This window comes from Myotis daubentonii, chromosome 4 (genome assembly GCF_963259705.1).
Source record: "Myotis daubentonii chromosome 4, mMyoDau2.1, whole genome shotgun sequence".
NCBI classification, from domain to species: Eukaryota; Metazoa; Chordata; class Mammalia; order Chiroptera; family Vespertilionidae; genus Myotis; species Myotis daubentonii.
The window spans coordinates 107,277,664-107,299,883 of NC_081843.1; the positions used below are offsets into that span (position 1 = coordinate 107,277,664).

The 22,220-nt window shown below is 44.4% G+C and overlaps 1 protein-coding gene across 4 annotated transcripts in view; it reads right to left on the reverse strand.

Moving 5' to 3' along the window:
- Window positions 1-22,220, reverse strand: part of GHR (growth hormone receptor) — a 190,661-nt gene that overhangs the window by 83,046 nt on the left and 85,395 nt on the right. For 3 of the 4 annotated variants that reach the window (XM_059694845.1, XM_059694847.1, XM_059694846.1), the window contains exon 2: window positions 12,355-12,435. The exons of the other annotated variant lie outside the window; for it this stretch is intronic. In XM_059694845.1, coding sequence (XP_059550828.1) covers window positions 12,355-12,435 — 81 coding nt within the window. The remainder of the gene's footprint in view (window positions 1-12,354; window positions 12,436-22,220) is intronic. 4 annotated transcript variants of the gene reach the window in all.

The following is a 22,220-nucleotide window of genomic DNA, read 5'->3' on the forward strand; positions in this document are numbered from 1 at the left end:
AACCACGTTACAATGCACAGGACACCTCCCACCACACCACACGACACACACACACACACACTTATCTGCTTAACTATATATATATATATATATATATCTTCTATAAGAAATTATGCAGTGCACCATATAAAACCACTTCTTGCATTCATTCATCTTCCTCAAACGTATGCAAACAAACTGACCAAAACCCCTGGGAAGGGCAAGCTCCTGGTTTGATTACTAACTGCTGACCCGGGATGAACATTTGGTTCCCCAACCCTGCGCCTTCAGCGTGTAGCACCTGGTACCTCCATGCACTGGAAGGAGGAGGAATTCACTGTCTGGGGTATTTCAGGACATTTACAGCATCCGCTGTTTGTGATGATTAAAGCTCCTAGGAGGACAGCTAGAGAGAACCAGGTAAATGTAAATATCAGCTGTTTACCGGGAAGCCCAGGGTTAGATACTGGCAAGCCAATTCCATCTTTTGTCTTTGAGAAAACCTTACCTGAGTGGTTGGGAGCAAGCAGGAAGTAAGGGGACTTTGTTTCTGCTTTTGTAAGTTAAGCGTGTTGGGGTGACATTGGCTACTACGATTATACAGGCTTCAAGTGCACATTTCTAAGATACATCATCTGTATAGTGCATGGTGTGCCCACCCTTCTTAAATCTTGATGGCTGCAACTCACCAGATTATTCTAGGTACATAAGCCAGTGCCAAGTTCAGATGACTGGTGCTTCCATTGTCCCAGCACGGACCCCCCGCCCTGCCCCCCGCACCATCCCCCTTTCTAGGAAGGCAGCCTGAGCTAGTTTGCTTTGGCAGCTGCACTGTAACAGTTGAGTTACATTATGCATGCAACCAACTAAATAACAGTCAAGTCTCTTAGAGGACTTGCTGTAAGCCAGGACTTCCACTTCCTTCATTTGTGAACTTGATTTAAAAAAAACAACCACGTAGACACAGGACTTTACATTTATCCCTATCAAACCCCCCTGAGTGTTCTGGCCCCGGTGGTTTGGACTACAGGAGGCTGTCAGGATATTCCGAATGCCCGTCTGTCAGGGAGCACCTTAGCTGCCCTGGGCTTTGCATCAGCTGCAGGTTGGGTTAGCCCGCCTTCCTTGTCTTCATTGAATAAATGACTAAAAACCCAGCGCAGGAGACGAAGGTCTGTCGCCAGGGCTTGGTCGGAAGGAGTCCCTTGCAGAGGTCCACCTCCATATCCAGGAATGACAGAAAAATATGTTTGGAGTTGAAAGGGACAGACTCAATTTTTCTCTCTGTCAGGTTTTATTAATAGACGAGCAACTGAGTCTAGAGAAATTAAGAGCTTTTGCCCCAAACCACAGAGCGGCTTCCTGACAGAGCCCAGGTTCCTGGATTCATGGCCCAGAGCTGCTAACCGGTTGATGTTTCTTCCCATCACCCATTCGATGGGATCATCAGTGGCAAAGAAGGCATCCTGATTGGTTTCTGTTGTTGTTTTTTCAATATTTTTATTGTTGATAGTATTACAGAGGTCCCCTGTTTTCCTGAGCTCCCTTTGCCCCTTTCCACCCAACCCCTGCCCCATCCCAGACCTTCCCCACACTACTGTCTGTGGCCATGGGTTATGCATATATGATGTTCTTTGGTTAATCTCTTCCCATCCCCCTTCCCTACCTCCCTGAGATTCATCAGTCTGTTCCATACATCCATGCCTCTGTGGACCTGTTTTGTTTATCAGTTTATTATTTCGTTAGATTCCACATATGAGTGAGATCATGTGATAGTTATCTTTCTCTGACTGGCTTATTTTGCTTGACACAATGTTCTTTGCTGACAATTTGCCTTTCTCCTAAAAGAGCAACACAAAAAAGAAATTCCAGTGAATGGAGGACTTTTATTTTCATGAGCGTGGTTTCACTCCCACTAATTCATGTGGACAAATCCCATCAGAAAAAAATGGTATGAGAACAACATTATGCCCAACTCAAGTCCTCTGGACAAAATAGGGAACGTTAGTCCTATGAGGATGGGCTAAGCTTTGGACAGGGAGGTATAGACTTAGAAACAAGCAAAAGCTTACAGTGCAAGAGTGAGTGTGTGTGTAGTATAATTCTGCAGACAAGCCAGTAGAGGTGGGATGGCTTCACTTGGACAGCTTCTGCGTTCATGAATAACCCATAAACCATGCAGACAAGAAAACTGAGAGTTGATCCCATAAGGCGGGCCTGGACCTCCCTAGAAAGATGGGGGAAAGCCTGGTAGTGAAGGGGCTGAGGGTGCCGGAGGGTGTGGTTCAGCAGCCCAGCAGGCACTGTTTATAAAGGTGTTTATTTCAAAGGTGAAGCCATGGCTTCTGTCCCCACAAACCCGGGCTCCTGATTTAGCCTCAAGAAGAGATGCCTACTTACTTTAAGGAAATTACCTATAGCTTGTAAGTTTTATATATCACATGTACATACCCATAAACAAATAACATATAAGTTTGATATATCATAGCTACATATGCCCATATATAACATATATATACACACACACACACAAATATAACCCCTCTACATATATGTAATATGAAATAATGAGGCTCACACTGAAGGTCTAAGTGCTCCATTAAACCTAAAGAATCTGCATCTTAGGGGATTTATAGAATAAGTTCACAAAATCACCACCTGTCTTTTTGACACAACCATGATTCTTTAGCTTCATTGTGTAAAACATGACCATGTGACACCAATGCAGCTTCCACACATCAGCTAACATGCCCTCAGAGGTGAGTGCTACAATAGTCTGCCAGCACGGGAACTGGGCACAGAGGCAGTGCAGTGTAAGACTGCTTGGGGTTAGATTGCCTGGGCTGAACTCGTGCTTGAACTTGCCTTTACCAGTTATGTAAATTAGTTACATAATTATTCTTGGTGCCCTTACCTAAAAAGAAGGTAATAATGAACTTTCCTCTTAGCACTGCTGTGGGAATTAACTGAGGGATTAACTATCGAGGAGGTACAACTCGATCCACTAAATTGTTCTAGTATTATTGCTGCAAACTGGTTTTAATTCTGTCTGTCACATCCCCAGTGCACCTGGTGGCTAAGCTGAGGGACTGTGCCTCACAACCTCTTGGTGTCCTGTCTGTCACAGGGCAAATGCTCAATGAATGATCACTGACCGACTCACCAGTATCACCCCAGCATCAGTCAACTCACTGCAGACCCACCTGCTGTATTGATCAGATTTAAATTTATTAGCATTAGAAGCACAAAAACTAGATCACTAAGGTTTTAGCAACCCTATCTTCTGAACATTCACCATTAAAACTACTAATATAGTAGTCGTCTTACTTTATACAAGTTTATGCCATTGTGTCTTATTCCCATTGCTGAAAACATCTTAAACAGTAGAATCCTTTTCCAGACAGTTGTCTGGACTCATTATTTAAACTACTCTAGCTTCCATAACTTCCTTATGCAACGGAACTGCTTCTTTTAGGCATATATTGCTATAAATGCTATTCCACACGTCTGTTTAGTTTGCATGTCTGTTTAGGCCTCAGGGTGTGCAGTAACCCAACTTGGAGCCAATAGAAGTTACCAATAGAAGCCAACAGAAGTTATTGAAAAAGTGTGTGCCTTTTCTATGGGCTCTCAAAAAGTGGATTACTGGTGTTTCCTCCCTAATGGCTTTAAACAATTACTCTCCTCCCATTGAACAGATGAGAGCACTGAGGCCAGAGAGTGTAAGAAACTACCAAGGCTGGTGCTGCCAGTGCTGGCAGCACTTTGCTGACAATGACACCGTAACCATTTCTGTGCACAGATGCCCGTGTGCCTTTGCCCCCAGCACCCGGCACTGTGTCTCTGCTGGCTGTCCCGAGCCGCTAGAACCACCTGGACCTCCACTTGGAGAATGGAGAGGGTCTAGGAACCTGCATCCTCCTGGGGTCAGGCCTGATCTGGACAACTTGAAACACTGCTTCCAAAGGCACTGAGACAGATACCCGCCCCCCTGCCACCCAGCCCAAGGGACACGACTGGATAGCGCATCCTTGCTTGGTGTCTCCACCCGTCTCACTTCCCTAGTCCCAGATCAGTTTCTCCCTGGAACATTTTTCAATAATTTACTTTCATTTGGATTTTTGTCTCAGCATCTGGTTTCTGAGGAACTCAACCTAAAAAAATGGCAGAGCTGGGACTCAAACACAACTCTTACAAAGTCCAAGATTGATGCTCTTGACTGCTTTTTAAAAAAAATATATATTTTTTTATTGATTTCAGAGAGGGAGAAGAATAGAGAGATAGAAACATCAATGATGAGAGAGAATCATTGGTTGGCTGCCTCCTGCATGCCCCCTACTGGGGATTGAGCCCACAACCTGGGCATGTGCCCTTGATTGGAATCAAACTGGGACCCTTCAGTCTGCAGGCCGACACTTTATCCACTGAGCTAAACCAGCTAGGGCTTGACTGCTTTTCCTGACTGTGGCAGAGGAGAAGGAAACAGGAATCGGATATGACCGGTATAGAGACTTGCTTACTGGCCTACGCCCCACTCATCTCTGTGGGTTCTCTGAGCACCAGCCAAGGCCACCTGACCAGCTTCTCCTCCTCTCCATGGCTCTTCCATGGCTCTCTATGCCCTCCCAGTCTAAGCTGCTGGCTGCTCCAAGGAAGTGAGAGCTATGGGTGGGGTCACAGCAGCAGGGGACATCAGGCATAACCAAGTCAAATGCAGAGCTAACTGAGCTCCTGGCCACTAACTGCAGAAATCAATCAGTAATCTACACAGACATTACTGAATGCCAAGTGTGGGCTCAGTGGTGGCCACAGTTGCCTTACTTCATCTTTGCCTTCCAACCTCTGCATTAAGTCATTAGTTGACCCCCTCTCAACCAACATATTGAATAATTCACCCCCCAAATTCAACATGGAATAGTTTCATTTTAAACACAACTCATGCTAATGAAAGTGCCTAAAATCCTTCTATTTTTGTTTTTAATATCCTCCTATTTTCTCCTTAAAGTAAGTTTTTTACACCTCAGAATACAGGTGTAATAGCATCCATCCAATGAAATAAGACAGTGGGGTTACAGTGGGGAGTAGCCATCCTTTTTGACTTTTACACTCACAGTTGTTCCATAAATGTGAGTTTGACATGCACATATGGCCAGGAGATAGAGGCACAGAAGTTCATCTACCTCCTTCCATTCCTCGACAAGAGATTTTCAGGAAGCCAGGCTTAGACATAGCTGCACAGGGAACAGAGAGCTGGTCAACCGTGCTTATGAGGTTCAGAGTGAACGCCCACACAGTGTGGGGCTGGCACGCTCAGAGGGGAAGTCAAGCACAGTCATATAACAGCATGCAAACCCAGCCAGGGGTGTCTGAGCGTGGCACATAGCGTGCTTCGCTGCATTCCATTCCCTGAGAGCTGATCTGGCCAAACAAGGCCCCGACACTAGGCAGGGCTCTTTGACTGACTTCCCCATCTCTCTGTTGCCCTACCGTCATCACAACACATCCTTTATTAGCTGTTGTTCAGAAAAGCTTGGTGCCTCTTGCTCCAGCCAAGAAAGCAGCTGGGTCAGTGGCTGGGTATAAGAGGAGATGTCCTACATGTTAGGCAGCCACAAAACAGTCCTTTCCTAAAAAAATGACCTCTCATTTTTTGAGAAGCTAAGGGTCCCCAAAATACTGCATGGTAATATCACCAATTCAATCTCCACTAATGTGAACCTATTAATACCAGTACATACACATGGCAATCTAGAGGCCAAATATTCTACTCAATGTTATTTCTCCTTACACAAATTTGCAGCATTCTACTGTAAGATTAGGGGACACACAAAATACCAGTGTTTCTCATATTCAGATATTACTAAATGAAGGATTATATAAATATAACTTGGGCTCTTAATTTTGAGAGTTTCATACTTTAAGATGGGCTCTCATTGGAAAATTGGAAAGATCTGCGATTCGAGGAATGGGGCTGGGAAAACTGAACCAGCTATTTATGTAATTCCTAATCAGGGTCTTTCATAATCTCAAGCTCAATGTCCAAAGGGGCAGAGAAAACTTGGATTTGAAGTCTGCAGGCCTCATGATACCTCACTATGTCTGTCAATATTTGAGGAAATTTAATCAGGTACATGGGGCACAGATAAAGGTGCTGCCCACCAGGGTGGCGGTGGTGCTGGGTGACTGGTTCATTCGATGCAGGATGATGGCCCGTGGCTGGTGCACGGGGTACAGAGTTCAGTCACCTGGGCAAAGGTTGACAAGACTTAGGCTGGGCATCAGCCTCCCTGGCATTGGTGGGGAGGGCAAAGTTCTGGCGCTAGTGGCATCTGAAGTACATAGTAGGAAAATGAGATCATTCCCTCAACAGGGAAAGTCCATTAGTTAGGGCTTAGGGTAGGACACAGGGATGCTTGGGGCTTCTTGGAGGGCACTGGTCCTGGCTTCTACAGTGTACAGCTATTTCCAGACCACCCTCCCCCTGCAATGGAAAGGGATGCTAATTCAACCCAGCCCTGCTCTAAGACTAGAGATAGAGAGCATCGATGACAATTGTGGAGTATGACTGGGAAAGTCCCAGGTCAGGATGTAGATGCTGGTTCATTCCTTCACTTAATAAATCAATAAGGATCTACTCTATATGACAGAATGCTAGAGGATATGGATACAGGGATGCAGAAAACATCCTCATAGATTTAAAGGTCTAGTGAGTTTTAAATCGAAAATAATCTATAACACAGGGTATGCAGTGGTCATTTTGTCAATCATTTGAAAAATGACATTGCATGTATTTCAAGCTCAGTCCAGACTTTGTCACACGACTTGAAATGCAGATGTCATGACAACTTCATTTAGAAGAGGGGGGTGAGTCACTTAGTTATGGTGCAGGCCTAGCTGACCTCCCAGATTCTGCCCAGTGCACAGCTCTGCTTCTCCCAACTCATCCTACACATATTTTATTGCATTCAATGAGGTAACACATACTGTGGCGGTATATGTCATAAATGTTCACTGACTTCATGGAGAGGAAGGTCAGGCCGGTGTCTGGGCTGTGGCCCCTCAGTGCACAGCAGCCTAAAGCCATACCAGAGCCACACTGCAGAGGTGAGCGACGGCTGTGGGACCCGGGCTAGGTGCAGGTGGGTGTTCTATTGTGTCAAATAAGGGTGCTTGGGTTCTCTGCTGTCATCAGACTCAGTACGTTTCCTCCGCCACAGAGCTGTTGCGTGCAAGAACCACCTCACACTGCTAATCGGCTGAGCTGTGCTCCAGGACTTCACTGCATTAAAAGTGAGTCATTGCTGATGTTGAGAGCATCAACGAAAAATGTGGAAACCTAGCACTGGACGGAGTAGGAAAGCTGACAGTTCCTGAAGTCAACATCCACACGGAATTGGACTCCAAGCACTGGTGATGCCGTCTCTTCAACATCTGTCTGTGATCATCTATTTTTCACCACCACGGTCACACTTACATCATCTCTCTCCTGACCTATTACACCCATCTTCCTCTGCATCCATCTCCTTCAAATTCACTTTCATTCTATTACCAGTATGAGTTCCAAAGTGAAAATCGAACAGTATTAGCACCCTGCTTAAAACTCTTCCATAACCTAAGGGGACCAGAATTAAAATGTTTTTTTTTTGCTTTTGTGTGTGTGTGTGTGTGTGTGTGTGTGTGTGTGTTTGTTTTTCTTTTGTCTTTCTTCTCTTTTATAGACATGAGCTTCTTAAAGGAAAACACAAATATAAAATTCCTCCTTGAATCCATTACAGTGCTTGGTAAAAACTTGCTGAAAGAGTGTTCTGTGTTATTATCTCCAAAGGTCTAAGCTCATGTCTTCCATTGGCACCAGGTAGACAAGACCAGAAGCTCCATAACCTGGCCTGCTATGGCCTGCTGAAGTCCGGTGTCAAAGCTGTTTATGATACCAGGAGGACCAGGTGATGCGGGGTTGCTGATATGCACGGACTCAGGCCCTGGCACTAGAAGACTCTGTAAGATTGCTCCTGGCCTCCTGGAGGCAGGAGAGACAGCAGCAACATAAAACTCTGTGGGGTCTCCGTCACATCCGGTGAATGGGAAGCCTTGGGTTGTTTGTTCCTCCTTGAAAATATTTAATAGGCACACTCTTTTCTGTCTCCCCACTACAGCCATGGCTCAGATGCTTGCTGGAAATAGATCCTGTATGTCTTGGCAGCTGCTCAGGGCTCCGTGAGCTACAACTGTAATAGGGCAGCGTTTATTTAGAAAAATAGATGTTTCTTCTATTGAGCCATTATTTCTGATCTGTTTGCAATGAGAACAAAAGTGTCTCTTCTTTCATACAAGTGCTGTGTCAGTTTGCATAGGTTTAAGGAAAATGCCCAAAGGTATACAGAGAATTGTTTTGGGGATCCTGGTTCCTTCAGGACATGGCATCTCACTCTTAGTATACGTTTCTTATCTTGAGAGGACTAAACAATAAAGAACCTTTAAATCTTTAGAGGGGTAAGATAATAATTATGTGCTTTGCCTGCAAGCCACGCACACACTATATATATATATATATATATATAGCATTTAATATAATATTTATATATAATGTACAGATAGACATACACATATACATATATTATATGTAAATATTATACATGCTGTATATAAATATTAGACACATACACACAAATGTTCTATCATGAGCTTAGCACTTTTGGCTGGCCTACAACTCTGAGAAAAACCATGACTTGCAGGATATGGCATACACTTCCTCTCTCGTCTCTTCCTCTCCAAATACTAGCCATGCTGAAGGCCCAGCAAGTCTTACCTTCTCCACGAAGCTTTTACCACCTGTAGGCCTTCTGTAATTTAACTCCAATCTATTGACCTAAGTTTACTTCCAAAGGGAATAGTTACAAATACAGTGCCTATGTACCACACACTCTGGCCAAATTAATCCTATGCCTTCCACAAAGTAGAGGCTCAAAACATATCTGTTGGATACTGAATGTGTGAACTGGAACCGTGCATTGCCTGGAACAGCGCCCTGTCCAGAGTAGAAACCCAGCTACTCTAGAACCTGCTCTCTGTGCCACCTCGTGTTGATTCCTGCACAGTCTGTCCATGCTGCTCCCTTATCATATCAGCTTCTCCTATATTCCAGCTTCTGTGAAGTTCTCTTTACTTCGCTACAGCTAGAAGTGACCGTCCTCTCCTGACCCGTAAAGACTGCAGTTTGGGCTACTATTTCCATAGTTAATCAACATTGCCTCCTACTGTAATTCTTTTAAAAATATATTTTTATTGATTTCGAGAGGAAGGGAGAGGGAGAGACAGAACAACAATGATGAGAGAGAATCGTTGACTGGCTGCCTCTTGCATGCCCCTTACTGGGCATGTGGCCTGACCAGGAACCAAACGTGACCTCCTGGTTCATAGATCAACATTCAACCACTGAGCCACACTGGCAGGGCCCTACTGTAATTCTTTGTGTATATCCTCATCTCCTAACTCATGGTAAGTTTCTTGAGGGGAGAATCACTGTATTCCTCAGGGCCCTAAGTGCAATCTTTGAAAACAGAAAGCTCTGAAAAAATATCTGTACATCGAATTTGTTGAACTAGCTAGTCTGGTCCACCTTGATTCTTTTTCAGAGCACCTTCACCATTAGCATCCTTCACACCATCCCTTCAAGCTCTACAGTCTCTCATTAATTTCTAGGAGTTCCTCACGTCCCGACTAGATGAACTTTTCAGGCAGGCCAGCTCCCGCCTTAGGTTGCTGAGGTGGGAGCATCCAGCAAAGAGGATGTTCAGGGGTGGGCTAACTGAAATAGAAGAGATGAGACAATTTCCGTCCATCAAATCTATAAACACATTCCTCATTAAACTCATCACCCAGAAGGGGCAGTTCTGAAGCGGCCAGTTGACAGTTAAACCCCGTGAAGGCCCCTGGAAATGAGGTGCTGCCGGTCACTCCTGATTCTGGAATAAGAAATCTCCCCGAGACGATAACCTGCTGTGAGGAGCAGGAGGAGAGACTAATATGCAGGACGAAAGACGAGAGAGCATCTATTGCAACACGAGCTAAGACAATGGTGGCACTGTTCAGTGTTTAGTTCTTGTTAAATTTCCCATAGGGCAATTAGACTTAATAAAAAAGCCTCTCAGGGCCAGTATATTCCTAATTGCTCATCTGCCCAGGCACGAAAATCCCTGCTCAACACTTCACGTGCCAACCTTCCCCAGGCACACACATCTGTCATCTCCCACCAGCTCCCGGGCGCCTTTCTCCAGCTGCCGCTTCCCAGGTCCCTCACCCAGCAGAGCACATCTCTGACTGACCAAACGGAATTCAGATGAATGGGTGGTGAAGCACACTAGAGTTTGTTTTGTTTTTTTCCATCCTCACCTGTATTTTCAGTCTACCTTATTCAATGAGAGAGGAAATAAAAATAAAATGATTTGGCTACAATCCGGCCTGGCAGAGAAAGAAACACATGGCCCATGGATGTTATCTGACATTTAATCCTCCTTCTGTCATGTGATCGCTTCGGATAAATCCATCAGATAAATGGCCAGAACGTCACACTCATGCTCAAACACGCACATCCACACCTCCTTACAGAAACATCAGGCACTATCCCTGACAATCCCCAGGCTGTTTTAAGGAAGAATTCTGGAGTAGCCACACACTTCAAAGGGATTTTGGTTAGCCCACTAAGAGGAAAAAGGAGCAGGATGAAATCTGTCCCTTTGCTAAATTACTTACCATGTGCAAGTGTTGGCTGGCTGCCGGATTGGTGTTTACTATCAAGCATTGCATTTTCTCATGCCCTTCTCCTCCCAAACACAGAAACAACGCAAACCTAAAACTACCAGAAAGCAAAACCAAAAGGCACACACGGAGCCAGCTAATGGTGCTGTTTTCTCCACTTTCCTCATGAAGCTAAAGGTTTATGTCCAAGCTAAAATGTCAAAGCCGCTGAAATAGAGGCTCTTTGCAGCTTTTCTAGGTCAAAAGTGTAACTTGAGTTCGTCTTTCAGTGGGGATACATTTTTAAAGATACATCTGTAGAGATTTCATTTGCCATACTTTCCATTTCACAGGTTTTTAAAACTCCTCAAGCCTTGCCCAGGGGCGTGAAAGTCACCTTAATGAAGAAAGTCGAGAGTAAAGCGCCGTGACTCTGGAACAGCGCGGAGCCCAGCTGTAATGCCTTGGCTCGGAACCAGGGTCTAAAGCCGGCCCTGGGAAAAGCTGCTGAAACGCGGCCTGCGATCCCTCCACGTCTGACTTGCACAATGTTGACATTATGACACCAGAGAGACCCAAAAATATTTCAAACAATTATGACTGCTTTTCTATAAATGTTTCCCCATTGCTTTAAGAGATAAAGTAACATGTTTTACCTTGCTTGTGTTCTTAGTTACCCTGGTCGCCCTCAGCAGCTCACTACTATGGATTTATTTTGGGCACAAAGGTCAGGGAGGACTTCTGAGGGTACCACCTCTGCTCTGAAACTCATTTTCAACAGGAGCTGCCCGGTGAGCAGGGGGGCTCAGCTACTCTTAAAGCAGCCGCCGCATGTGGCGCCACAAGCCTGGGAGACAGAGATGGATTGTTCCCTCTGCCGACGCCCAAGCCGGGAAAACATCAAGTACAAGACAATCTCTGAAGAAGTTCCCCAACTCCTTCCGATCACAGTTTTCTTTCTGGACAGAAAACTTCTTCTTTCTTCCTTCCATTTCCCTTTCTTGGTCCAGGTATTTCTGCTCTGAGACATATGTTTGCATAGATGGACTTTTCCACCAGGAAACGGGTAAAACCAGGAAGAACTACAGGGATGGCCAAGCAGGCCCGGGGGTCTTTATTTCTGAGTGTCTTATTCACTATTTCAGGTGTCTCGTCCTTCAAACATAGCCAGATGGTCACCACCCAGAGAGTAAGAGGCAAAATGTATTTGAAGCCTGCAATTTCCACTCTCAGAGAATATGACTAAGAGGCTTTAATTCTGAGCTCTGCAAATAGGCTATGGTATCCTTAATCACACAGGAGCTCAGCGATCAGTAGGTTAATAACCCCTCAGTGTAATGTCAGCGTCTTTCCCGGAGCCTGAGGACCAAGAGACCTGGTTTGCCTTCACATAAATGCTTGCAGCATGATTTGGGGGCATTTATTTTTGATGTGAAAACACCAGATGCCAAAGCTGGCTATTGTGTTTCCTGTAAAACACCCACAGAAAAGTCCTCTGAGTTTATGATTCCAAAGATACATTTCCTATTTGCCGCTACTTAAAACGTAACACATTTTGATGACATCATCCCAAGAACTTAGGTTTAACAAACAAAGTTCACTGTTATTTCAAAACGCTGCGGGTGGGAACAGAGAACTCACCTTCACTCCCAGAAAAAGCATCACTTGAGCCAGCCACTGCCAAGGTCAACAGCAGCTTCCAGAGATCCATACCTGTAGGACCTGCAATCACACAAAAAAGCAGAAGATGAAGCTAACGCCAAGCAGACCATGATCACTAAATGCCTTTTAAAGGCTGTGGAAACCACACCTTAGCTGACACGCGTGGCAGTTCTGGAGCAAACCCTAGTCATCTTCCAGGGTCCCTGAGTCTCAGGGCCATTTTTTTCCTGGGAGCCAACAGCAGGTTGTAATACATTTTCCTCCCCATGGGTGCTGCCCTCAGGAGTCACACGGACACTAGAGATCTTCATATCCTGGCCCGCAGCCATCGAACCACCCCACGACAAATGACCCCCATGCATTGTTCCTATAATGGGGCCAGTGTGGCTCGCTTTAATGGAACCAGGAAATATAAAAACCTTTCATCAGCGTCACCAAGCACAGGGCCACAAAATGAAAAGTAAAACAACCTACTGTAATCATGAAAGTTCTCTAGTGTGTTTCCCAGTGAACAAAAAAGCTCAATGAACACTCACAATACCCAGGACCGTGCTAACAAGCCATCCTAAGGAGGTTTAGCTGAAGGGCAGCAGAAAGGAGAGAAGCAAAAGAAAACAGAACCTGTGTCCTGCCTCAGGGGCCTCCCCAGCATCCTCCTGGGGCTCTAAGGAATTTTAGGAGGAATAAAGGCTCACAGAAGGAGAAGGGTCTGTTCATGCCTCTAGCCACAGGCCACTGGGAATCCCACATGTGGCCACACCTTGACCCTCCAGTTTGATGAATGGCGGAGCAGATCAGCATGCCTGGCCAGCATCCACCTCTGCCCGGTGGAAATAAGCTGTGGGGTAAATAAACAAGGCATCCACTTCCAAGACCTCCCAAGGGGCAAGTTTGGGCTGATTTAAAGTGAACTCAGCAGATTGCCCTTTGGAGAGCTGTTGCTACATCTGACAACTAACTAACGCCACTATCTCCCTGAAATCACTGAGGCACCTGATCACCACACGCGGAGCTCCACCAGGACCCCTCCTGGCCTCATGCTTGTTACTGTACACTCTTGGCAATAATGAAACAGCGCTGCTCACTACCCCGCACCAGGCAGAAATGATGAACAAGAATGTTTTCATGGGAGAAACCAAGATGGCGGCATAGGTTAACGCCGGAGATTGCTGCCTCGAACAACCACTTCAGAGATATAACTAAAGGACAGAACAGACATCATTCAGAACCACAGGAAGGCTGGCTGAGTGGAAATTCTACAACTAGGAGGAAAGAGAATATCATACCCAGACTCAGAGGAGGCGCAGTGCTGAAGTGAAATACTCAGGTGCGGAGTGCGCTCGAGGAGTGGGCTGGCGGCGGAGGGCTCGGTTGTTGTTTTCAATCGGGAGGGAGTTTCAGACTCTGAGCTCCAGATCCCGGCGAATCTCTGGGGACCCAGACTCAAACGGGAGAAGCGGGACTGTCTGGTTTCGGTCGGAACTCGAAGGCAGCTTTCTCTCCGAGGTTTGCTGCCTTTGCTGGGACTCTGAGAGGCAGAGCCCCTGGGGAAGGAACTGAGAGCAGCCATAACTGCTCACTCTGCCCGCCCTGTAGATCCCCGGGCACTCGCCCCGCCCAAGCCCTGCACAGAGCCATTTGCCGGATAGCCTCAGGCAAAGGCTAGATTAGCACCGCCCTAGAGATCCAGCACAGAAGCTCTCCCACTGCAGACACAGCTGACTCTCATAGCCAGTTAGCCTGCAGGTCAAATCACCCCTGGTATTACCGACAACAATCAAGGCTTAACTACAAGACTGCGCACAAAGACCACTAGGGGGTGCACCAAGAAAAGATAAAAAAATGCGGAGACAAAGAAACAGGACGCAAATGTCAGAAATGGAAGATATAGAGCTCAAAACCACACTTTTAAGGTCTCTCAAGAACTGTCTAGAAGCTGCCGATAAACTTAGTAAGGCCCTTGAAAAGACTGGTGAGACCGCCGATAAATGTAGTGAGATCCTCAAGAAATCTAATGAGACCCTCGATGTTGTGATAAAGAACCAACTAGAAATTAAGCATACACTGACTGAAATAACAAATACTATACAGACAACCAACAGCAGACCAGAGGAGTGCAAGAATCAAGTCAAAGATTCAAAACGCGAAGAAGCAAAAAACACCCAACTGGAAAAGCAAAATGAAAAAAGAATCCGAAAATACAAAGATAGTTCAAGGAGCCTCTGGGACAGCTTCAAGTATACCAACATCAGAATTATAGGGGTGCCAGAAGATGAGAGAGAGCAAGATATTGAAAACCTATTTGAAGAAATAATGACAGAAAACTTCCCCCACCTGGTGAAAGAAATAGACCTACAGGTCCAGGAAGCGCAGAGAACCCCAAACAAAAGGAATCCAAAGAGGACCACACCAAGACACATCATAATTAAAATGCCAAGAGCAAAAGACAAAGAGAGAATCTTAAAAGCAGCAAGAGAAAGAAACCCAGTTACCTACAAGGGAATACCCATACGACTGTCAGCTGATTTCTCAACAGAAACTTTGCAGGCCAGAAGGGAATGGCAAGAAATATTCAAAGTGATGAATACCAAGAACCTACAACCAGGATTACTTTATCCAGCAAAGCTATCATTCAGAACTGAAGGTCAGATAAAGAGCTTCACAGATAAGGAAAAGCTAAAGGAGTTCATCACCACCAAACCAGTACTATATGAAATGCTGAAAGGTATCCTTTAAGAAGAGGAAGAAGAAGAAAAAGGTAAAGATACAAATTATGAACAACAAATATGCATCTATCAACAAGTGAATCTAAGAATCAAGTGAATAAATAATCTGGTGATCATAATAGAATCAGGGACATAGAAAGGGAATGGACTGACTATTCTTGGGGGGGAAAGGGGTGTGGGAGATGCGGAAAGAGACTGGACAAAAATCGTGCACCTATGGAAGAGGACAGTGGGTGGGGAGTGAGGGCGGAGGGTGGGGCGGGAACTGGGAGGAGGGGAGTTAGGGGGGGAAAAAAGAGGAACAAATGTAATAATCTGAACAATAAAGATTTAATTAGAAAACCAAAAAAAAAAAAAAAAGAATGTTTTCATGGGTAATGGGATGGCGTGGTCCCCGGGAATGGCTGCATAATTCTGAATCAATATACAATGTCTCAGAGTCTATGCTTTCATTTTCAGACAGTGGGTAACCCACCATTGTTTTTGTTCCATATGCTTTTTTTTCCCTTAAATATATTTTTTATTGATTTCACAGAGGAAGAGAGAGACAGAAACATCAATGATGAGAGAAAATCATTGATCGGCTGCTTCCTGCACGCCCCTTACTGGGGACCAAGCCTGCAACCTGGGCATGTGCCCTTGACCGGAATCGAACCCGGGACCCTTCAATCTGCAGGCTGATGCTCTATCCACTGAGCCAAACTGGCTAGGGCTGTTCCATATACTTTTGTGCTCTTAAAATATTCTAAGAAAACACATCTCTACATACACCGTCTGAATGTGGATTTGTGTGCCGACATGCACGAAGACCGCTCATACGCTGCCCCAGGGAGTCCTTCAGAGGACCGAGTGTGTATCTTAATTCTCCACCACTTCACCAGCTGTGAGATTTATGACATCCACGTTTTAAATTCCTAACCTGGAATTTAATGTCCTTGCCTCATCCCCGTCTACGGTGCCAATGGAACCTCTGAGCATCTGCTCCTTGGTGAGTAGTCTGAAGCCTCAGCAGAAATGCAGAAAAAGGCTAAAGACAAATATGCTCTAGGCTGAAAATGCCAGCCTGTTGGTAATGGGATGTTTCCTTTAAATGTTTAATTTTTAATATTCTTTTAAGTAGGGAACGCATTGAGGAGCTGCCCCCCGAAGAGTTCGTTTCATCCTCATCCCTCACGTGCTTGGTGGCAGGGAAAGGAGCCTCTGGGGCACACCTCTCTTGATGTCTGGTTGCAGCAGAGATTCCCAATTCACAGGCGAGTGTTTTGCTTCCTAACTGAGTAGAGATAAAAAGAGGTGTGTGGTTCTCAGAAGGGTGCTTTCACTGGTTTGCAAGTCACCTCTCCAAACAACTCAAAGAGACTTGGCAGATGCCAGACACCTGTGAATTTTGCTTCAGGTGAACAGTTGTTGACCCCTTCCCATGGCCTGCACATGAACTTCACTTCTCCCAGGGTGGGTTGCTGGCTCTCTCCGACTCTCTTCATTCTAGCCTGCATTTCTCCCTTGGCCTTCAGGTGAACAGCTCCTGCTCCAGATATGCTAATTATCGGAGGAATTCTGCTTGAGGTTGGAGCTTTTGGTAAAGATTTCGGGGCCTCAAGACCAGATCAGAGCGGCAGGGGAACAAACAGATTTAGAGATTTCGTGCTCTTCCTTGGGTCCCTGCTGGTGCCTGGATGACACACACCTCTTGCCCTGCCCCTCCTCACTTCTCCTGACATAAAAGATGCCTGAAATCTGGGCTCTCTTAAGATGGATTTGCAGATGCTATAAGGCATCCCTCCATCTTCTCCAGTTGGCATTTTCTCCATCAGTAAACCTTTCCCTACTTCAAACTCTGATGTTTTGAATATTGGCCTTTGAAGCATCCCACAAAAGAACCTTGAGCCTTGAGCCTTGAGCCGGTAACAAACTGATTAGCACAACGCCTCTATGAGCCAAACGTATCTCCATAGAAAACATTCCATCTCACAAAACAAATAGATCAGAATCCCCCCGAAGCAAAATGAAGCAGAACTCTGTTTTCACACTCCTACAGCAAAACAGGGGATGCTTAAAACTGTCCTTCTCCCAAACAGGAGGTGAGAACAGTCCACTGCCGCTGAGAGCATTGCACAGGGACCCAACTCTCACTCTCCAACCCGGGTGGCAGCAGAGAAGATGAAGAAATGTGGCTGGATTCCTTAGGAGCCGGTGGCTTCATTAGAGACTAATGCTCTCTCCGTGCACTGTTGCTGGCTCAGGGCGTGGCAACTCCAAAGGCAGCCTGCTGCACTTCCCCAGTGAACTCTCCATCACACAACCAGGCCAACGGGCATTCTGTTCGATTTCAGTGTAAGCTGCCCACTTCCGCCGTGCAGGCTCCACGTGGCAGCTTCCGTATGAGAGGCCCCTGCACTGGGTTCTGGGTGAGATGAAACGTCCCAGTGGAGCACAGAGTGCAACACACGGTGTGGAACTTTAATGCAATCTACCTGTGGCCTGCCAGATGTGAGCTGGAGAAAGTCCCATGATTCCCCTTCCCCAGAACCACCATCCAAGTACAGGCAGGCGTTGGCCAGAGGATTATACCAAATTGTACCCTAGCCTATTGGCTTTTTTAAGTTTGCAATATTTTTCTAGGGAAAAATCCCTCTCTAGATTTCTAATGATATTTATACATTCTGTGGCTATAACCTCATGGCAAGATTTGCATTTGCAGGGGGAACACAAGCTTCTACTCTCGAAGGAAGCACACCATTCCCACTCTCAGAGCCTGAGGCATTTTGTCTGTTCTCCCCTCCCTGAAGGGAGAGCCAGTTGAAAAGCAGTATGATCCAGCTGGCGTGTTTGAATTCTGTAGACTGCCCAGCAGAGGAGGCCTCCACATTAGTTAGGCCTATGTTATACTGACTTTTATTTCTTGGCTATAAAACAGTCTATAAACACATGAGAAGAGATGGAGATTAAACATAACATTTTTCCAACCTGTTATACCCAACTTCAAGCAAAGAAAACAATTGGTTCAATTCTCTTTAATTTAAAATTAACAAGTATTTGTCCAACAATGAGTGCCTATTAGCATTGTGCCAGGCACAGTGAAGAAAACAAAAGCAATGCAAGCCATGGTTCCTGACTTTGGAAAGTAGGCAAGACAGGCACAGGAAACTGGGAAGAGAGGCACACCTACAAATGGAAGGGCAGAACTGGGGAAAACCAGCTGCTGAATTGATGGTCTGAAAATTAGAACTAAATGACAAATAAGATGGTGATCGTTTAGAAAAAGTAAGAGGGGATGGGCGAACTTTTGCTATGGCAAAAACAACAATAACAGAACAACAACAAAGCTCAGTGCAAATGTTGTGGGTGTGGGTCTGAGTTCTGACTAGTTCATGGTAGTGGTCTCAGGGAGCTGGTGAGCTGGAGAACAAGGTTCTGAATTATGAATAAAGGGGAATAAATTATATTGCAACTCATATTAATCAGAAACTCTCTGGAAGTTTTGGTATAGGCAAATCATATGCAAAAGTGAATTCTCTCAGCAGAAATCTTCCCCTTATACCTTCTTAACTCAGTATCCCTGAGAAATACTGAAGATTTGGTGATGACTGAATGGATACATGGAGATGAGAGAGAGACACACATGTCTATCATAATGACTGAGGCTATAGCATATGTGCGAATGAGAGATGGTACTATCGACAGAAATCAGGAATTTGGGATCTGAGCTGTTTCGAGGGAGGAGAAGGTCACATGACTGTCTTGGATACTTGGTGTTTAAGACAATTATGAGACTTGTGGAAATGTTGGGAATGTCTAGTGGGAAGTTCAAGGTAGGAGAGCAAAGACTGAAAGAGAAGTTATTACTGGATGGCAATGAGGATCAGATGAACTTACTGTGAAGACAAAACACCTTCATGAAGAACCCTACATCACCCTTATTAAAAGTAGTATTTAAAATTATGTTAGATCATATAGGGAAGAATGTGCTCATTTCTGGTTTGTAATTTGGCACAGACGAAATGAACCACCACCCAAAACTACCTACACCTTCTGATTTGTATCAGGCCTTTAAAAGAAAAGTGGTCAAAAGCATCCCTAGAAGTATGATGTTAGTGTATTAATATATGGGGGGAATAAAATAATAGATTTAGTTGCTTGTAGCCCTATTAAGGCAAAATACCAAAACGGCACCTGAATCAATCAGAAAGAATGTTTCCCCCCAATTTTTGTTTTATTGATCTAGCTATTCTGCTACCAAAAATTCAAGAGCTGATGAAAAAAAAAAATCACCACAGAAGCAGAATTGTTTTATTGCTAAACCAAGACTCCAGGGAGGTAACCTAATAAACGTGTACTTTCTGATGTTGGTGTTGACTGCTAATGAAATATTGCAAAACGGAATCTCGTTGACTATCTGGTGAAGATTTGATAAGGACTCAGTAGTAAAAAAGACAAGGTGACTCCAAAAAGGTATTGAAAATGCCCCATTCTAATTAGCCACAGGCATTTTATTTGGACAGTTTGCATTTGGAGTTCATTACCCACTTTTTTTTGGTGGTGGCTATTTGAAAACTGGTCAGACCAACATGCTTTAGGTCTACTTATTTCCTTCCCATGAGTGAGGGAGTAAAAGTTCACAGACATTATCGATATAAGTACTTTTGCTGATATTTCTCTTTTCTCAGCATCCAGTAGAGAATACAGGATGAGAAGGCATTTTAAATGTGTGAGGGATGAGGAGGGAAAAAGTCTTTGTGAGTAGTATATATAGTAAGTGTCCTTTTTAATAAAAGAAATAAATCATACATGGTATGTACCCATGCTGACCAATTTGGGAACCACCAGTCACCTGTGGCTATCAAGCACTTGAAATGTGGCTAATGCAGCTAAGGAATTAAATAAGCTAAATTTTAATTAATTAAATATGTCAATTAAGTATTTAGTTAAGTTTATTTGAAACAGGTTGGATATATGGATCTACTTTTTCAGCTGTAGATTTTATGAAATCTAAAAACAGATTAAGTATTTCTGATGAAAATTTAGCATTTAAATTGAGATATGCTGTAAGTGTAAAATATACATGGATTTTGAAGGCTTGTAACAAAAAAGTTTGCAAAATATTTCAATAATGTCAATGTTGACTGTTAAAATCATATTTTGGATTTTGGGGGTAAAATTATTAAAAATTAATTCTTGTTTCTTTTCATTTTAAAAAATGTGATCAGTAGAAAATTTAAAGTTAATTCCATTTAGAAATACATGTCTTGTATTATATTTTATATTTCTACTTTACAACATTGATATACACATTTTAAGGTTTGTATGTTTGTACTTGCATTTATAAATATTAAACTGTTACAGTGAGCATATTTGATTCTGTAAAAAAAGAATAACAAAAATAATCTCTTATATAAAAGGCCCATGGCCATCACGCGGTAACGTCGTCATGACCAAACGAGCAGCGGTGGGGCAGAGAGCTAAGAGCATGGAGGACTAAGAGCGCGGAGGGCGGGGCAGCGAGCTACCAGCGGCGATGGGTGGGGTGGCCAGCTGAGGCAAGGGGAAGCAAGCTACTCGCACACAATTTTGTACGCACTGGGCCTCTAGTGACATATAAAATCATTATGATTAAGCAGTCCTTCCAAATGCAAAAACATGTGGACAGAAGATTCACTGAAGAGATAGGTATGATTATATTTGTAGGACATTTTTTGGGGTGTGCCTTTGCTTACCTTCAGAAGTGTGAAAATTCACACTGTATCTGTTTCTGAGTCATACACAGTGGTGTACTGATAAATATTTAATAATTGTTCCTCTGGAGTAAAGGGCCATGATACGTAGCACTTGCCAATTTCTGTGGTGTAAACACCTCTACCAAGGCTGATTTTAAACTATCACGTCATGCACCTGGATTCACCCAATCACTGGATTCACTGAATATGGATTTGCAAGCCAGTACCAACTGGACCTGGCACACCACCAGCTGGGGAAGTGATGATGCTACCATGCAGGTAACGGGTACAAAGATTAAGCAATCTGCTGACATTGATGTGAGATGTAAGTGCTTCTGAGTGAACCCTGGACACTTGGTTTCATTTGATGCCATCTGTTCCACTCTCAGTTGATCACATTGAGTTAATAATCATTCACAGATACTTCCCAGATCTTTAGAAATTAACACCAGCCTCTACCTCAGATGCTATCCTTGATCTTCACTTATAGACAGGGTAAGCTTAGGGGTAAAGAGCATGGGTTCTGGAATCAGAGGGCTAGGTTCAAATCCTGCCTTTACCAAACCTCATATTACTGATCTCTAATATGGGGATGATAATCATATTACCTTTTCCATAGGGACATTAGGAGGTGATTAAATGAGATGATTTATTCAAAGTACTTGGCATGCCCGCTGCCTGTATTCAATAAATGGTAGCTATTTTGACTCTTTCTGACACTAGTCATGAATAGACTATGTTTTGTAATATGTCCATGGAGTAGTTGAGAGTGGGGCCCCATTTATATATCATGAAATGGAAGCCTAGGGAGGCGGCAAAGGGGTCTGCAAATGTGTTCTTGGGTAGCCACAATATGTAAGACTCTCTTCTTCAGTCAAGCACTCCATCACAGGAGGGTCCAGGGAAAAGGAAGGCTCATCCCCTAGGTTAAGGCAGGAATGCCACCCATTTTTGCTTAGGAGTACGGGCAACTGCACTCCTTCGACACGGAGGCCCAGTTATGTGGGAAATAATCCAGAGGCTGATTTCCCCCTAATCACTCTCTCAGCTACTGTAAGAAAAGTCTACGCTGCTGTGACTGGGTACAGATCATTTGTTTTGTGAACCATAGATTTCTAGAGCTGCAAATTGGGTAGATGAATTTTCATGATGAGCAGCTTGGTGTGATGCCTTCTCTAGCCAAGTTCTCTCCTTGTGAGAACAGAGAAGACAGCTGTGTTACAGGAACCTGGGTCTACCTCTTTCCTTTCTGGAGGAGTGAAAGAATGAGGGGCATTTCAGTACTGAATGCTAGGTGCTGCTCCTATTTGGGATGCAGGGGTATTCTGTTGGGAGTGGGCCATTCTCAGAGCATGGGCATCCTGTTTGAGTTCAGTAGGACCCCTTGGCACTTTACAACTGTGGC